Source organism: Cynara cardunculus (assembly GCF_001531365.2).
Source record: "Cynara cardunculus var. scolymus isolate 2C chromosome LG 1, CcrdV1, whole genome shotgun sequence".
In the NCBI taxonomy this organism is placed as follows: domain Eukaryota; kingdom Viridiplantae; phylum Streptophyta; class Magnoliopsida; order Asterales; family Asteraceae; genus Cynara; species Cynara cardunculus.
This window is the reverse complement of record NC_037528.1, coordinates 8,906,978-8,925,653: the sequence shown is the minus strand read 5'-3', so window position 1 is coordinate 8,925,653 and position 18,676 is coordinate 8,906,978. Positions and strand designations below refer to the sequence as shown.

The 18,676-nt window shown below is 33.3% G+C and overlaps 2 protein-coding genes across 2 annotated transcripts; one reads left to right on the top strand and one right to left on the bottom strand.

Annotated features, from left to right (window-relative positions):
- The first annotated feature begins 3,683 nt into the window (after positions 1-3,683).
- Positions 3,684-4,404, top strand: LOC112499682 (RING-H2 finger protein ATL70-like). Its single transcript, XM_025103010.1, has one exon. The coding sequence runs from the start codon at positions 3,700-3,702 to the stop codon at positions 4,243-4,245; it is 546 nt and encodes a 181-aa protein (XP_024958778.1). The 5' UTR covers positions 3,684-3,699; the 3' UTR covers positions 4,246-4,404.
- A 6,859-nt stretch (positions 4,405-11,263) lies between these two features.
- LOC112527532 lies at positions 11,264-16,093 on the bottom strand. Its single transcript, XM_025138224.1, has 4 exons — positions 15,659-16,093; positions 13,844-14,002; positions 12,735-13,358; positions 11,264-12,515 (listed from the first exon to the last, which is right to left on the bottom strand). Exons 1-4 carry the CDS (start codon positions 15,998-16,000, stop codon positions 11,448-11,450), a joined length of 2,193 nt encoding a protein of 730 aa, XP_024993992.1. The 5' UTR covers positions 16,001-16,093; the 3' UTR covers positions 11,264-11,447.
- Between the last annotated feature and the right edge of the window lie 2,583 nt (positions 16,094-18,676).

The following is an 18,676-nucleotide window of genomic DNA, read 5'->3' as shown; positions in this document are numbered from 1 at the left end:
ATATTATAATTGATTAGTTTTTTAAAATCCTCTTTTTTGGTTATTTTGCTTTCTTAACAACTAATTTTATCAAATATAATTTATTAACTATCAACTAATTTATTAAAGATAACCTAAATCTAAGCATTTGTAATGAAGTCAACTATATTATGATAAAGTCAAAGTCAACCACATGTTTCATGATTACATGAAATTAGCCCATTTTGATAACCGTGTCCGTATTTATATTCATTATAAATTAATTATTGTTATTTTTAGTGAGAAATATTTTAATATATCCAATTGGCCGACTCTAATAACTATAATTGCAATTTCGTCCTATAAAAATCATTAAAAATTGTTGCGTATATCCATTGTTTTGGTAATAATGCATTTTATTTATAATATTATAATAACAAAAATACACTTATAGAATTTCATAAAAGTTTCCAAAAAACAAACAATTGTTCACACTTGTTGAGATATATTAAAACAAGAATCATCATGAACATATACTTTTATTACCATTGGGAAGGGTTGATTTGAATCGTAAAAATGTATAAAAAACCCAATTAGTTGAATCAAATCCCACCTCAAGAGAAAGACTGATCAAAAACGTCAAACACGAACCTCATTGACTACTTAATGCCTACGATGGTTCCTTTTTTTTTTTTTTTTTGTCATAACGAGTTAAGAACATGTCCAAGCAATGACCAATTTGGGCTCGATCATCACCCTTAGAACAATAACCTTTTAAATTTATGGCGTCCATGTTTTCCTTCCATAGATGTAACTATTGGGCCCATATCGGTTACAATGTGTTTTGTATTCGGAAATGAAAAGACAGAACAATTGTTTAACGTTTGATAAAACAAAACTGGACATAACAAAACAGATAAAATGATCAATTTGCCCATAATGAGTTGTTTATATATCTTCATTAATATATGTAATTTATTAAGTTATAATAAGATAAATTACAAAATTTATTGTGATTTATTTCATTTTTCAATTTAATCTTTCCTAAAATCAGTTCTCGGTTCGATTCGACATGACAAAAAAATTCGGAAACGTTTTTCAAACTTAAATTGACTTTGCATTAGGAAGTCAAAACAAAATAGTCTATGTAATTCTGCGCTATGCGATAGAGGACGCATATACGGGACTTGCCAATTTTGAACGAAATTTGAAAACTTCTAAGCAACCCTCTCAATGCGATTGGAGTAGAGCACAACTTGCATGGCATAGAAGAAGTTGGTCAAAACGGTCAGATTTAAGGCACAAAACTCACATTAGGCATGCACCAGAATGGGATTGGAAGTAAGGTAACAACATGTCTTTTAGGTCGCAGATAGTTGCCTGTTGCAAGTTTTGCCTATAAGATGACATTGGGACGACACATTGGGTTTGGAAAATTCAAAGAAGACAGGACAACCCTTTTGATATGTGTACTGTAAAAGATACTTAGATCATTCTGCTACCATAACAATGCGAGTCAGAAGCTCCCATCCACTAGCCAAGAAGGTGTTGTTCGATTCCTATTTGCTATTGTAACTAGTTGAGGATTTGAGTTTATGTGGTAATTGTATTTAGGAATTTAAGATAAGAAATGAAACTGTGAATGGATTTTCATCCGCTAAAATTTAACCTCGAATGTTCAACTATTTCAAAGGTTTTTTTTAAGATCTTTCAACTAAAGCTTATTTTTGAGGAGAATTTCAATGTTCAATTTCAAAAATCATAATTGTAAAAACATGTATAACATTTTTTTTGTAAGAAAGCTGTATTCATAAAATGATTTTTTTTTTAAAACTGTCTCGATTGTGAGGTCTAGGATCAGTCTAAGGATTTTCGGCCAGAAATGGAATTAGGACCAACCGACCAGGTTTTGTAGGGACCAATTTGAAACTGGCTTGACCCGCGATAGGTTTCTCGCCCTGTCATGGCTGAGTTTACATACCTTCATTCTTTAAGTCATGACTTTATTGGGCCACTAGCCCTTAGGAAACCCAATCTATTTGTAAGAAGGATAAGAGCATCTTCACAGTTTTTTTTTCTTTCTAAAATTGAGTATTAAAAATCAAAATCTTTAAAAAGAACTACTTATTTTATTAATTCTAACATTAATTATATTATTAAAATATTCAATATATTTAATAGAATATTATTTTTCTCTTCTAATTATTTATTATAAATACCTCTTATTGGTGGAGAATATTAAAGTAATAATTTCTCTTTCTATTAAAATTTATATTTAGCATTAATTTGTTCGTATTTTGGGTTGATCTGTTTTTGTTTTCGTTAATTAGTTTGGCGATGAATTTTTGAATGTTTCGCTCATTTGTGTCATAAAAATAAAGAGCATTTGTCAGTATCATGAAAGAAGATGTAACTGATCCTAAAAGATAAAAAGACAATGTGTAATTTTTATTTTATATTATGGAGTTAATTTGATACAACTTTTTAAAAAAAAAATTAAACATCCACCTCGATTGCATCTTTATAATTAAAGTATTAGTATTTATGTTATCTGGATCTTCATCTAAATTATAAAAAAAGGTTGCTATCAAAATAGAGTCAACCACCTAAAAACCAACCCCTCACCAAAACAATTGATGGATGAAAATGACAATATGGAATCTTTGCTTAGATTCATCCACTCAAAAGAGTTTTTTACAGATGAAATGAGCTTGTTTTTTAACTAAGACAATCATGTTTGAAGAAAACCTGATTTTTTACATATTTCTTATAAGTTTACTGAATAAACCATTTATATATATAAAGCTATTATCAAATAATTATGTATGACTATCATCTTGATAAGTTGTTAGTCTCATTAAACTGGTATCAAACAAGCCCTACATATTTATTTTATATAAGTATTTAAGTCAAAGATCTTCCAGCCTAGTGGTAAAGATTTGTGCATGACATAGTCATGAACCCGAGTTCGAGCCCTGGGAGGGGAATATTGGCGACATTTAAGTGGGACCATGTTTAGCCTCCAAAATTGCCGGAGATTAGTCGGGCTTTGGCCCGGACATCCTTAAAAAAAAAGTATTTAATACAAATTGATTTTATTTTATATTATTATTGAAATATATAAATACCACTTGAATCTTTCACGATGCTAACAACGTGCATTTCCACCATGCAGCCACACGTCCATACCCACGCCATCATTTCAAATTTAAACGCATTAATTCTAACGAATTCTTATTTTAAATTACAATTTTAAATATTTATTAAAATTCATTAACATATTTAATAATTAATAATCAAAATTCAGATAATAATTAATAATCAAAATTCAGATAATAATGTATAATAATTGTGCTTTTCATTTTGGTTTTTTAATTATCAAAATACATTTTAAATTTTTATTAAACAAACAAAATAGACGTCGTGTATCTGTGTGTAATGAATACATTACAACGTATATGTGAAGTATTTGAATGATGTACGTAATTATTTAACAAATAAAACCGTTGACTTTGAAAAATGACACTTAATCCCCATTATTCATTTCTTTTTTTCAATTTGATCCCCTCTTTACGTTGCAGTTGACTTTTTAATACAAAATATAATATTTTATATAAAATTAACCCCACCAAATTGCCATTTCTCCCATTTTACACCCCACAAAAATGGCTGGCAAAACCACCGTTTCGGCTCATTCTCATCTTCCTCCTCTTCGGTACCATCTTCTCAAAGTACAAGAACATGAACAACACGATGGGACCCGATCCCAACTCCGGTGGCTTTCTCGGCTCACAAAACATCAGCGGCCTCGGATATGGCATCGGGATCTCGGTTGGGATCCTTTTACTTATTACCACCATCATACTCGCTTCCTACTTTTGTCATCGAACCACGGAATCGTCACCGTCAACATCAACTGTGCGTATCCGGGCCCAAAGGAATAGTTTGGGTCAAGCCCTGAATCAAGCGGACTCGACTCATTGCGTGGTTGATGTGGGGCTTGATGAAGAGACGCTTTTGAGCTACCCGACCGTGCTCTACAAAGATGCAAAGATGAACAAAAGGGATTCGGGGTCTTCGACGTGTTGTTCTATTTGTTTGGCGGATTACAAGGGAAGCGATATGCTTCGACAACTGCCGGATTGTGGCCACCTTTTTCACGTCAAGTGTGTTGACCCGTGGTTGCGGTTAAACCCGACGTGTCCCAATTGTCGGACCTCTCCGATGCTGACACCACTCTCGACCCCTTTGGCTGAGGTGGTCCCACTTGCCAGGAGACGGGATTGATTGATTTATTCTAATTTTGTTGGCTTAGTTCGACTCAGTTAAGGACTGTTTACTAGCTGCTGACTCGACTTTGATACTATAGATTCACAAATTTTTATTGTTTACAATGTACCGTAGATCTTGTAAATTTTTACACCATTTAGATGCATTGGTTTTCCTTTTAACACATTTTTCAAAAAAAAATAACGTACTTCGACTAAACCCAATTTTTAGTTTGTTTTGGTCGTTCTCACCACCTGATCTAATCTAATATGGTTTTCCCGACTAACGCCTACCACCAACCATTGTCAAACTCCACCATTGAACCTCCTTGTGTTTACTAAGGGGCCGTTTACTAAACGCTTATCCGGTAAGTGCTTATTAGGTAATGTTTCTTACCAAATGAAATGGTCAAAAATCTTACTTGGTAAGAGCAATGATAAAGATGAAGAGTCTTACTCGGTAAGTAATAAAGAAAACATAGGATCCCTGTGCCGAAGCGGGCATCTTTCTTGGCTTCATTAAGGGGCGGAGCTTGAAGAAGCGAGCCTATCAGAGCAAAAAGTGCAGAAATTTCCAGGGAACTGCCAGTGATACACGTAGTTTTGATGCTTTAATTCGAACTTGGGTCAAGAGTAGAACAAAAGCCTTGCAAACCAACTCTACCAAATTAAATTTGTTCTCATTGTAGTTTCAAAATACATATGGTGGTACACAACAAATTGATAGATTGCACCTTTCATGAACCTAATTTTTTTTTCTTTCGACGGAGGAATAATACGGTGGCACGTGTTACCGTGTGCACCACTATAGGTCCGTCCCTGCTAATGGGCCGTTTAACAAATGCGTTTATTGATAAAATTTAACAGTCCCACTTATTTATCGGGCAAGATTTTAGTCCACCAAAAGGTATCGTATGCAACAATTTACTCGGTAAGTGTTAACCATGATAAAAGCCCTCTCCTTCACTTATCAGGTAAGACTTTCGATTCTTGCCTACGCTTTTAACAAGGATCTTGATCTTTACTGTATTCATCCGGTAAGCTAATGTGACTTAAAAAGGTAAACGAGATCTAAGTAAAGTTTTTAACTCGCTTAACCATGCCCTCCCAACTTTGACTTTGACCAAATCGTGTTCAACTTATATATTGAGGCTCCGAATTTAAGTATTTTAGATAATCATAAGCATTTTATTGCTCAATCGTACATAATGTTATAAACAATTAAACCCCCGCTAGCAAAATTCTGTTTCGGGTTCGTTTTCAGAATGTATGATCCGAACGATTACCGATCATTTGGGGTCTTATACTTCATGTGTTCTTTGTATATCGTCGTATGCTACTAGAGATGGCCAAATGGGTCCGGACCGGCATGACGCATAGGGGCGGAACATGACTGTTGTAGTCCGGGGGCCGAATTAAAAGCATCTTCAATAGATTTTTCAAAATTGAGAAAATAAAGATTTTAGATATATTTTTGCTCCAACAACCTTTCCAAAACTCTCCAAAATGGAGAAAACATGAGAGAGTGTAAACCAAAAATGTTTATAATGAGAAAGAAACATTCTTTTATCATATTCACACCGATAGGAATCATTGATATTAATGGTTTATGAGAGAGAAATAACATTTTATTAGAGTTTTAATTCTCCTTGGAAAATATGTTGGAGATGCTATAATATTGTAAAAATTTATAAATCCAAATGATTCGTTTTTAGACTATTAAATTTTAGAAACAAGTTTGATTAATGTAAGATTAAAACTCGAAACATTCAAAGTATTAACGGAAAATTAGTAATACCAACTTAAATATTATTTATATATAATTAATATATTATATAATTTACTCCAAAAACTTGAACATTCAAAGTATTAACCAAAAAATAGTAATACCAGTGTAATTTACTCTAAAAACTTATGTCATGGAGTCCGATTATATCTCTCTTGTATTTTCATCTAAGCCATGCAGTAACAAATGTTTATTTAATCGACAAATTACTTTTTATCGCGCTTGTTATTAATATTTTATTAATTTTATAATTACGAAGACTTTGTTTGATCGTTATATCATCAAAACTTCATTTCAATATATTTTGTAATCATAATATTTAAGGTATTTATTTAAGTATAAATTATCATTTTAAAACTCTAAGGGGGCATTTACCTAAATGCTTATCCGGTAAGCGCTTACCTTAAGAGTCGTCACCCTCACTTACCGTGTAAAACTCTCTATTCTTATCATCGATATTACCGGGTAAGATTTTTGCCCCTTGCCATGTTCAGCTAGTAAGGAAAATTGCCCAGTAAGTACTCACCGGGTAAACGTTTAGTAAACGACCCCTAAATCTCCTTAACAATTGTTTCACAATAAAATATTTAGCTTTAACTATAGAAGCCAACAATTTTTAGCCTAATCAAAATGAAAAATAAACAATATTTAGCTTCACAAACAATGAAGAGATCAAGTTATTATTTAAATAAAACATTTGCTAGACTTGATGTATATTGTTTTAATGATGATTATGTAGAGGGGGGGGGGGGTAAAATTTCAATTATTATATAATTAAAATTTTAATCTATTGTAGGATGGAGATGCAAATGCCCCCTGTGCCCCTTAAGCCATCCGCCCTTGCTGATGCAGGACCGGTTTGGGACCAGTTATAGGTTTGGTCCCGCATCGGCCCGGTTTCAAAATATTACCGTTTTATAACCGATACCCGACAACCATATGAAAGTTTCCCCCTATTTTCGACCCTTTTTTGTCCCATTGACCCTCTGTTCAGTATATATAGTTCATAATGTGTATGCGGGAAGATACCAACTCACAAACATTCACAATTCTTGCTATAATTCGTGATTTCAACTCGTATTCTCGGAAAAATAAAACGTTTTTTAAGTGTATTTAATTGAATCAATTACATATTTTCAAGTGTATTAGGATAATACTTTTGTATTTTTTTTTTCAAAATTTCGAAAAGAAAATTATGTAAAAAATCGAATTTAGAAAAAAATACATAGGACCGATTTAGGCCCGGTCGGGGACCGAGACTGGTTCTCATAACCGGCTACAAAATACCCTTAACTGGGCCTTGGGTTTTTGGTCGGACCGGGATCATAACCGATTACGGGAATAGTGTTTGAGATCAGGACTGATTTAGGCCCAACCCACTGGGACCCATATTTGGCCTCTCTGTATGCTACTATTGTATTTAGTGAGGACCAAAAACCGGTCTCAGGCCGGTCCCAGTTGGGCCCTATCATCTTCATAACCGGCGGTAACCGGTCTAGCCTTAACTGGTCCCGGTCGATCCCAGTCCTAGAAATCGGACGAAAAGCCTAACCGGTTGTAACCGCCGGTCCCATAACCGGTCCTTACCGGTCTCGGTCAGTCTCGGTCCTGGGCCAGGCCGGGCCGGTTTGGCCATCACTAATTGTATTTGATGTGGCCGGGCCGGTTTGGTCCCTGTTCCGGTCCTCCTGTGGTCCCAGGTCGGGCCGGGCTGGTTTGGCCATCACTAATAGGTCAAAGAGAGGAGATGATATATGTTGGAGGCCCAAGCTTGGCCCATTAAAAGAAAACCAATGGGCCTGACCCAAGGCCTAGTAAATTACCCATCAGTTCATCACCAACACCAACTCACCAGGTAACGTCTTTTTGTGTTCGATTATGCAATGAAAAAAACTTCACGACTTTGATCGGTCAACGTATTGTTAAAAATCAATATGTATTTATTAATAATTGTTATAATATTGTTTTTGATATGTAACATTATTTTTACACAAGACATTTTATGTATCTGTTTAATATAAAGCATTTATGTATTTTTATCATAATGCATATCAAATACGGGTTTGTTTGTTCTCTCACCAAAACATGCACGTACACACGCATATGTTGAAAAGTTGTCAGTACTCAGTAGTTGTTTGTTTTATGTGTTGAATAGACAATATGAATGATAAAATCATTGTTTTAACTATCTGTCGAAAAAGTATAAGATTTATAATAGATCCTACAATTTCATATGATAGATCACAGAAAAATGCCCATCGTCTTAAGAAATGTCTAAAACTCCTAAAATTACGTTAATCATTGAGGGTATCATGTTGAGTCAATTATAAGATCTGAAATAAGATTTGTCATATTATTAATTTAGATGCAAAATTCCTTGACAAAACTTTTATATAAACGCAATGAATAATCATCTGTGCTAAAATCTAAAACTATAAATTTAAATATTTGATTTATTCTTTTTTTTTTAATTCTACTTTTATCTTGAGATTATCATGTATACATATAATATATTGTGTGTATATAACTAATATATATATATATATATATATATATATATATATCATTCTTTTACAAACATATTAATTTGTACAAACTTCCTAACCAATTTTCATATGTTATTTCATATATACAGTGTTTATATAGTGTTATTTCATATGTAAAACACTCATGACTGTTCTTTTTTACACACAAAATAGTCATGAATGTTTCACATGTGAAACAACACTATATAAACACTGTATTTTCACACGTTTTGTTTCATATGTGAAACGTTCATTACTGCTTCTTTCACGCACAAAACTATCGTAAACATTTTATATATGAAACAACATTGTATAAATACTGCATTTTCACACATTTTGGTTCATATATGAAATAACACTTGAAAATTGGTTTATAAATTTGTACTGGCTTAGGTTGTGGGCCAAGTTGCTCACATACCTCTTACGCTAATTATGCTCCTTAATTGCATATAAAATATATATGATTTGTCCGTTCTTATATTTTTTTATTTTAATTATATATTTATTTAAATACCTGAATATATAAGAAATAAAAGATACCTTAAAGAGGTGGGTTGTGAATCATGCATGTTCATAAATGTTTGACCAAGTCTTACATAAAATGAAAAAGAGAGAAAAAGTCAAACTAGAATTCAAAATTGTTATCATGTGAAAAAGAATATAATATTTTACAATTCTCTTGGAAGTATTTAATTTGTATTATTTGTGGGTTGGTTTTTCTCCATAACTTGTACCTTGTGCAATAAAAATTGTACCATGCATTGGATGCTAATTGGCATATTAAGCAAGACTAGCACCACTTTTAGTGCATCACAAGTTGTACCATGTCAATTCTACTATGGAACAATACTCAAATCACATACTAAATTTATTTAAACATTGCTTGAATATGATGGTAAATCATTATTCGTAGTTAAATTATAAAATAAGCATAAGTATATATTTTAATAACTTATTATAATAATAATAATAAAAAGTTTAATGGCGGGAACTTCATGGCCCCGTGGTCCACATTTTGTGAACCCTACTTGCCATACCTTATAAACAAGCACCGGAAAAGACAACTCGTCCTCCCCTGGAATCGAACCCGATCATACTATCTAACAAAAATCAAGGCAACTTTTATGTAAGACTGGTTTGAATAATTGGTAATACTGAAAATAAAGTAGCATCAAATGAAGTGAATTTTTTTTTGCTAAGGGTGCGTTTGGTACACTGGAAAGAGATAAGACAGAATAGGACAAGGATCACTGTCCCATATTTGACATGAATTTTATGTGGAACAAAGTGTAACAAAGTGGAACAGGCTTGTTCCACCCTTACCCCATGGAACATGGTGCAACATACTTATATTTTACCAATATAACCTTAAAATAATACTTAATTCTCTTCTAAAACATCAAATAAGTCTATTTTTTATATTTTATTTATTGTACTTTATGTTTCTTAAACTTTTATTTTACTGTCCTCAAAATATTATTTTTATTAATTTATGTAATTTATTATATAATAATAATAATAATAATAANATAATAATAATAATAATAATAATAATAATAATAATAATAATAATAATAATAATAATAATAATAATAATAATAATAATAATAATAATAATAATGTAGAAAAGAGATAAAAATAAAAATAGAAAACTACATAAACTTTTTATTTGGTGTCATTTTAATTGTTTTGACGAAAACTTCAAATAATGTATTTTGTTATAAAAAATAATTGTTCTATTATAATTTAATAAATTACATAAATTAATTAAAATAAACAAATCATCAGAGGTAAATTGATCATTTTACTTAAACTGTTCTGTCCAGTTTTATCTTACCAAACGTTGAACAATTATTTTATCTTGTCATGTTTTGCTTTGTCTTATTTGGACACCAAACACACCATAAACAAACAAACCAAAAGTACAACTTTCAATGCGTGTAAAGTCTTTTGGTAAATGAAAAAAAAAAAAGTCTTTGTCGACACTAAAAAAGGTGAAGGGTTTACAATTGAATCACATGGGAACCAAAAGAATGAAACGCCAATTGGGTCAACTTGGAAATTAGAACCAGAAAGTGGATTCAAATCAAGACAATTGGAATCAGACCATACATTTTGGAACACAAAAAAGCTGCCCAAAAACTCAACATCAATCACATAAAGGTGGGTATGGCTCAATTTGGATCATTATTGGTTTGATTTAGAAAAGTTCGTTTAACTAAACGTGTCTGATAACTTCGATCAATACGATTTAAAAAGAGTTTGATTCAAGACTTCTTGAAGATTCGATTGATTGTATTAACGGACATGAAGGAAACCAGCTTTTCTAACAAGATCGAATTGTTTCCAAATAAGTGACGTACAAGATTCCGACTTGATAACATCATGACCAAAAACATCAAATGCCCACATGTAGTAGTTATCTACAACAATCATCACATTGCAGAATCCTAAAAGGCACCAATTGCCCTTAACTTGGAATTGGAATCAGAAAGTGGGTTCACAATCAACGACAGTTGGAATCAACCCATACATTTTATAGAAAATCTTCACGAAAAATTCGATATCTTTATCTGCGCCTATGAAATAAATTGTGAATCTAGCAGAAACTCAGTATCCTCAATCACCAATCACCCTTAACTTGGGAATTGGAATCAGAAAGTGGGTTCAAGCTAAGACAATAGGAATCAAATCACACATTTAAACTAAAAAAAGTTGACCAAGAAAGGTCAACATCTTCATTTGCACCAATGGAAACAGAGACTACACACTTGGGATTCCCTTTCCCTTTCCATTCCAAGATTCTCAACACAAAAACTATGAACACAGACAAGAAAAACAAGAACTTGTAAAAACAAAGCTAGTTTCAACTTTAAACCTAAAACTCACATTGCCCTTTGTGAAACTATCCTATGTAGCAGCCGGATTTGCTGAGTCATCGGCTGCCGGTGCTGAGATGGCTGTGGCTGGGACAGGGACAGGGACAGGGTCAGGGTCAGGGTTGGCGGCGGCAGGTGGTGGTTGTAACCGAGTGTAGTGAAACTCAATCTGTAGCCTGTGATGGAGCGGTGTCGATGAAAGTAAACCTTTCTTCATATCTGCTTGCAGTTCTCTGATAGGAATGGCTGCCAAGAAGCTTTTGATATACTCCTTGCAAGATTCTTTTCCTTCACAAATAACTTCATTTTCATTCAGATTCTTGACCGCTTCCGGGGTTTCTGTAGTTGACTTTCTGGTTGAACCATCAGAACCGGCTGCTGGTTCAGTGGGATCAGAGTCAAGAAGTTCGTAAATAGTGGTGGTTCGGTCAAATTTCAAGATATACGCTTGATTGCATCCCTCAAAGAGCCTCTCTCCCAAAGTGTCGATGATATAATAAGCTTCAGAGTCGACTTTCAAGACAAAGAAGTGATCGTTCCAGCTCACTATGTAAATTCGTGGTTCGTCCTTGCTAGGAAGCTCCAACTCACGACTGATCTCGTCCCACATAGTATCGAAAGACATCGCACCATGCAAAAAGTCGAAACTACCCTCTTCGATTTCTTCGGGATGGAAAAACCCGATAAAAGATTTTCCTGGATCGACAGACAGAGGGCGTAGATTGGCTTCAAGGACAGTTTCAAGATCAAAGTGTTTGTCAGGAAACCGGACCCTGTAAGTTTCGTTTTCGCAGAGGTTCCGCCACTCTAACGAGCCTTCTCGAATGAGAGAGTCAAGTTGGGACTTAATCGGCATGAGATCACGGTTGTTTTGGAACCAATCAGCGATCACTGCCACGAGGGCAGTGCAAGCACTCTCTCCAGCTGCTCTTTCACTCCGCTGATCGATTGAAGCAAAGAAAACTTGCGTCTGAAGTTTCATGTGCTTGTCACGGCTAACAATATCCGTCTGTTCCCAGTTTCCAACAGCAAAACTGTCATCCCCAAACTCAGATATCGATGATCGATTCGCATACGAGTCTTCATTCAGCTTATGCCACTGTCAGCAATTCAGTAGTCAGCATCTCACATGATCCCATTTCTAACCAAAGTGCAATCCTGGTGCACCAGGGTTCCTCAGCTTTGAGCCGATGATTAGAACACTTACGCAGAGCTGGTGACCTTTCGGTCACAGCTCATCCCTGTACTTCTAAAACAGAGAAAAAAATATGAGCTAAAGGTTTCAAATATGACATAGAAAAGTTCTAAACCAATTTACCCCAAGAGACACATCGGAGCTGAGCTGGCGCCGGTCAAAGTCGATGTCATCGCCACCTTCTTCAGCATATGCTTTCTTTAAGAGTGGTTCGCCCTTAGTTTTTGGTGATCTCAAGTTCAGTTTACGCTTCTTCCATGGCAAGATGCTACGTTTGGTATTCTGAATCACATATGGTTCAGAAACAGAAGCTGTTGAATCTTCATTTTGAGAGCAACCCACATCAGATTTACGATTACTGTAGTAAACACCGTCTTCATAAAGAGAGCCTCCGGTGCAATTTGCATATGCCAGCGTTCCATAGCTAAATGACTTCCTGAAAGTAGAATCATCATCCTCTTTGCCTTCATTCGATTCACCTTCTTCAGATTCATCAAGTGATTCTGAGTCAAAACGGTAGGACAAATCGCCCTCCTCACTCCTACTGTCATGATCATCCTCACGTAAAGTTTTCTTTCCTCGCCTAATTGATACGTATTCTGTAAAGATCCTAACTTTTCTTAATCCGGCTTTGAGTGCAGAAAGCTCGTCTTTCTCTCCTGAAGAACTTTCTGATGTTTGACTTTGACTCTGCGAAGGTTCTGCAGATTCTTGATCAGCACTCAACTCCATTAAACTAAGCTGTATCTGCATAACAAACCTCAAGATTAAGAACCCATGAAAACTGCAACATTTTCTTTCCTAAAAGGTTTTGAAGTTAAATTTACATATTTGTCCATTATAAACTTTACAAACAAATTGATGATCTCGATTTAGATCCACAAGATTCTTCTTTTAATGTGTTCTACAGAAATCTCATTTTCTAGAAAGGCAGAGCATTTCAATATATACGCGTAAGAACTGGTGGTGGAAGGGGAGATTCTAATCTGTTTTAGGAGTGTTTCAATCTTTAACAAACACCGATTTGTGGGACCCACGTGTATATCGACTACATTTATTAAATCTTATGATCTAATTACACTAGCAAGTTGGTTTTTATGTTGAAACTTCCTAATTTAGGTATCAGACATCCTAAAACTACAAATTATTGCATCTATGACAGAACCGAATGAGTAATGACAAATAGCACGAGACTAGCAGTACACAAATGCTAAAACATAAACTGCACATACATGAAGAGAAGGGCGAGGCTCAGATGGTCCGCAAGCAATGGTGAGAGGAATGGTGAGCTCGAGATCCTTTTCTTCAGCAGCAGAAGAAGCAAAGTCAGCAAGATTCAAAGACGCTGTTCCAATTATGGGAACCTTGTTTTTCGGTCCAGGGTTTAATCCCTGCATTAAAAAAGATTCATGTGAAACTTTTACCAAAAGATGCCACAAAGACTGAATATAGAGATTTAGAAACAAGATATCTGTAAGATTGCTTACAAAGGCTTCCTTTTCCAACCCTAGCATAACCTTGAGCCTTAAGTGCACATGAATCATACTTGAAGTAAAAAAGATATAAAAAAGAGTGTGTATAGAGATTTCCCTCCCAACCCGTGTAGAGTGAGAAGCTTGGTGCACCAGGGGGTCGTTCTTTAGTAAAAATACGTGAGAATGACCATGTACGAATACTTCCCTTCCAAACACTTAACAAACCAAGAAGCCATGGTGCATTGGGGTCGTGATTTTAGTAAAAAAGAATATTTAGAAAAAAATTAAATATAAAGACTTCTTGTCCCAAGGTCACCCTTTTAGTGAACCAAACCAAACGAACTCAGTATATCCCACCTGAATGTATGTCTAGGGTTAAGTCGGTAAGATGTGTGCAGACCTTACCTCTGTCTCAAATGCAACAAGGCCACAAGATATAAAAATGTAAGAGGGAGGATCCTAGATCCACCAATGGCATGCTTTTAGAAAGAAAAAAATCAACTAGACTACATGTAAATTCCCTTCCCAACTCTCTAAAAACCTCGAACTTTGGTGCACCAAGGTCGCCCTTTTTGTAAAAAGATATAAAAATGTTGCTTATCATCAAAACATAAACTTCCGGCAAGAAGCATAGGGCCGATTCAGTTATTATGGTTAAATTTGTTGCACTTGCATATGCAATAAATACCCTTGCTTTTAAAAAGAGATCATCTAGTTAATACATTAAACCTTCACACAAACACCAGGGGGACGGATTTGCTAATATTGGCAATGCAACAATAAAGGGTACGTATAATGTGACAGTTTATGATCTACGTCATCCGTTGATACATCACAGTCGTCATAACAGCAAATCTATTCATCCATTAACATTTCCACAATCATAACAGCAAATTTCATAATGACACTAGCAGACCAATCATTCTTGAGCTAAATTAGGGCTTTTGACATCGTGTACCAATACTGAAATAACTACCAAGGCACTCAACATCATCAAAATGGTCGAATGAGTATAATCTGAATTTCCTTTGTTCTTTTTAGCACTCCATTTGATCCAAGAAAGAGTTGTATATCATCTTTTCTAGTCAAAGAAATGCAAAAACCAGTGTGAATTTGTTGCAATTTATGTGAAAAATGACCCAGTTCAGATTCAATGTCAAAATGTGGCGACCAATTTCAGGTAATAAACAACATTCACAAAAATGCAATGGAATCACTGTGGGCAAAGCAAATTGTACTTGCTTCGACATCATATACAAGAACAATCAAACCCTAATTAGTCCTACACCCCCAAATGTGTATGTGTGTGTGAAGATGTATATAGATATAGCGTATGTGTATGCATACGTGCATAAACAGCGTGACAATAGGAAAACACAAGATAACCCATCAAGAAAGTGTGAAAATTTTTTCAATTTTTTGGAAAGGGAAAAAAAACTACATCAGAAATTCTTGGTGCAATTTCCTTGTAATATAATTGAAATTAAATCATGAAGCATGAAAAAGGGAGTACGAATAAAGTAATATTTAACCTAAAACAAGAATAATTAAAGGGGGAAATCAAGAACTCACATTCAAAATAGTAAAACCAATCTCCCAAGGATTAAAGGCACTGTCTTTAGACCCGGAAAGGGTACAAATTGTATGAAATTCTTCATCCCATTGTACGACGCCGTTTGGGTCAAGAACCTTCTCCTCCCTTGTGAAATTCCTCTTCACTGTTCTCCTAAAAGAACTCAAGGTGATCTTGGGTCCCTTCCACCTGATTTCCACAGCCCTATGATTATCCTTCTCTGGGTCCGCATGCACAGGATCACAACTTCCCCCCTCCATCTTCTTCACCACCAATTTCACCTTGAATTTCTTTGACAGAAGCGGGGGCCATGGTCTCCATTTGATCACATTCACCACCATTTTTTCCGGCGAGAGAGAAAGATTAATGGTTTACGTAAGTTAACGATGTGGGTGTTTTTCTTCGGATCGTTGAAGAAAAATTTCAAGATTCAATGTGGGTTTTTTTTTTCTTGCTTTTGAAGAATGGATTCTGCCTTCTTAGAAAACTCGAAATGTTTTAGAGAGATGAATATGCCGTTATTTTAGAGAGAGATGGAGACAGAAAAGCCAAGGAAAGCTAGAGAGAGGAGGACAGTGTATGCAACTGTGGGTGTGATTTGAGGTCAAAAAACACACACACGGAATGGTTAAGTTAACGTTTTACAAACAAAATAAACGCCGTGAATAACGGACGTTGAATTCCGTTAGGGGTAACTAAAAGTCAACTCGATATTTACGCACCGGATAATAGCATAACGGATAAAAAGCAGTAGTTTCGTCCAAAAACACAATTTTATATTATTTAATTTAGGTTTTAATTCCTTTATATTATCCAATTTAATTTAAATTAATCAAAAATACAATTCTTGATAAGTTTATACTTATTAATTAATCCAAATATTTATCCTTACTTTTTTGATAACTTTATCTTTTAAATAATTTTAAAACAATAAAAAATTTCAAAAGACAAAAATATCTCTATATCCATTACTTTCTTTTTCTTTGTGAATTTACTATCTGATTTTGACACATTGATTATAAATAAAAAAACAAGTCTGTTTATCATAGTTTTTAAAATAAATCATGAAAATTAAAATTCTTCGTGTATATAGTAATTACATATCAGACGATTATAGCAATAGATCTCGTTTTTAATACATTGCTAAAAATATACTATGTGTATTAATTGCATGAACATGTATACCATAAATCAACTAATTATAGAAAATTTTAAAAAGAAAAACGAGTCTAAAACATTTATATTATGCACCGACTTCACCGACACTGCTTTAATTCAATGCAAAATACGATTTTTAAAATGGGATTTCCAACAAATCTTATTTATGTTGTTAATTTAGGGGAAAAACCAAAATAATAAATTACATTTTGGTCGTATTGAAGATTTTGTGACAAATGCATAAAGGTTTACAAGTTTTGGGGCCAACGTGAAAATTGTGGTTATCAATACCGAGAAACCAGCCGTGTGCACGTCACTTTCTGGGGTATACGCTTTCTTTGCATCGCATTTTTTATTGATAAAATAGACATTTTAAAGTACTATTAAACATCAATTTAAATAATATTATTTCTTTTTGCATCATCCAAAATAAATGCTTTTTCGATAATATTTTAATTTTCTTATCATGATTAATTAATATTTTAAAATTTAATATATCTGATAATGTTATTTTTATTATTTAAAGCAATGCGATGATGAAAAATATATGACACGTGTTTAAGCATTTGTGAAAAATAAAACAAGGAGAATTAAAAAGAAGGGTGAATTCCATTTTAGTATGAGTTAGGGCTTCTTTAGTTGTTGTTGAATGGTTTGGTGTAGAATGATTAAGTGATCGAAATGATTAAGAGACTCTTATGATATAGTACAAAATGAAATATAATTGTTTGGTAATTATTTACAAAGAAATTAGGGCGTTGAATAGTTAAGACAGACTTAGGATACAATTATTCAGAAGGTTTTAGAACCATTAAGATGAATTTTTTTTTGTCAAACAAAATTCATCTCTTAACGATTCAAAGATTACCTTTTAATAAAACTATTAAAAGGTAAACAAACAACCCTTTACAAACAAATAAATTAAGGTTATGTTTGGCAAGCATGAATACTGCCATCATGATATGATGATGTTGTTATACATGTGCCATGTTGATGTTACATCACTCGAGGAAGGCCAAAATATACGTAGATATTATTGATTGATGTTTATAAAGTTTCAAATAAATTATAAAAATATTTAATAATACTAGAAAGGTACTCCTGCAATTTAGCAAGATACATCTCGATTTTAATGTTTCGTTTTATTCTGTCTTCGTCGATGTTATAATACAATTTTATGTGGTACTGAAAAAACGATAATGTTTTTATTTTTTGAATAAAATATAAATTTGAAGATATCATAAAATCTTGAAAAGAAATGTATCGACTTTAGTATCAAATTAAATACCTAAAAGTTATTGTGTTTTTTTGTGTAATTTCTTTAATTCAAATTTTTGATATAATTTAATTTAGATTTAATAATGAAGCCATTTATTTTTCGTTTAATAATATAATCTATATTATATTATAAAACATTTGACAAAAACAATTAAAACCATTTTTTTATGCATAAAGTATTGTTTATTGATGCATATTACTTAAAATTCAATATTACAAATACATTTTGCGTAAATACAATTTATTAAAGCTTCATGTTTGAATTCGTGTAACTAACTGCAGATAAACATAGTCAAATACAAGACTAGAAGGGTACTCATGCAATGCATCGAGATACATCTTGATTTCAATGTTTCATTTTGTTCTTTATCTATGTCAATATAATACAGTTTTATGTTGTTTTGAGAAAACAATAATGTTTTTATTTTTGAATAAGATATAAAGTTGAAAATATTATAAAATTTTGAAAAAATAGTATCAAATTAATTATTTAAAAGTTTTATTTTTTTGTAATTTCCTTAATTCAAATTTTTTATTATAATTTAATTTAACGTAACGAAATAATTTAATTTAGGTTTAAT

Bases quoted from the DNA above. Each gene is read 5' to 3' on its own strand.
- LOC112499682 (XM_025103010.1), top strand. From the start codon at position 3,700: ATGAACAACACGATGGGACCCGATCCCAACTCCGGTGGCTTTCTCGGC.
- LOC112527532 (XM_025138224.1), bottom strand. From the start codon at position 16,000: ATGGTGGTGAATGTGATCAAATGGAGACCATGGCCCCCGCTTCTGTCA. The intron at 14,003-15,658 runs GTGAGTTCTTGA...TTTTTAATGCAG, and splicing joins TTGGTTTTACTATTTTGAAT to GGATTAAACCCTGGACCGAA. The intron at 12,516-12,734 runs GTAAATTGGTTT...AATTGCTGACAG, and splicing joins GCTCCGATGTGTCTCTTGGG to TGGCATAAGCTGAATGAAGA.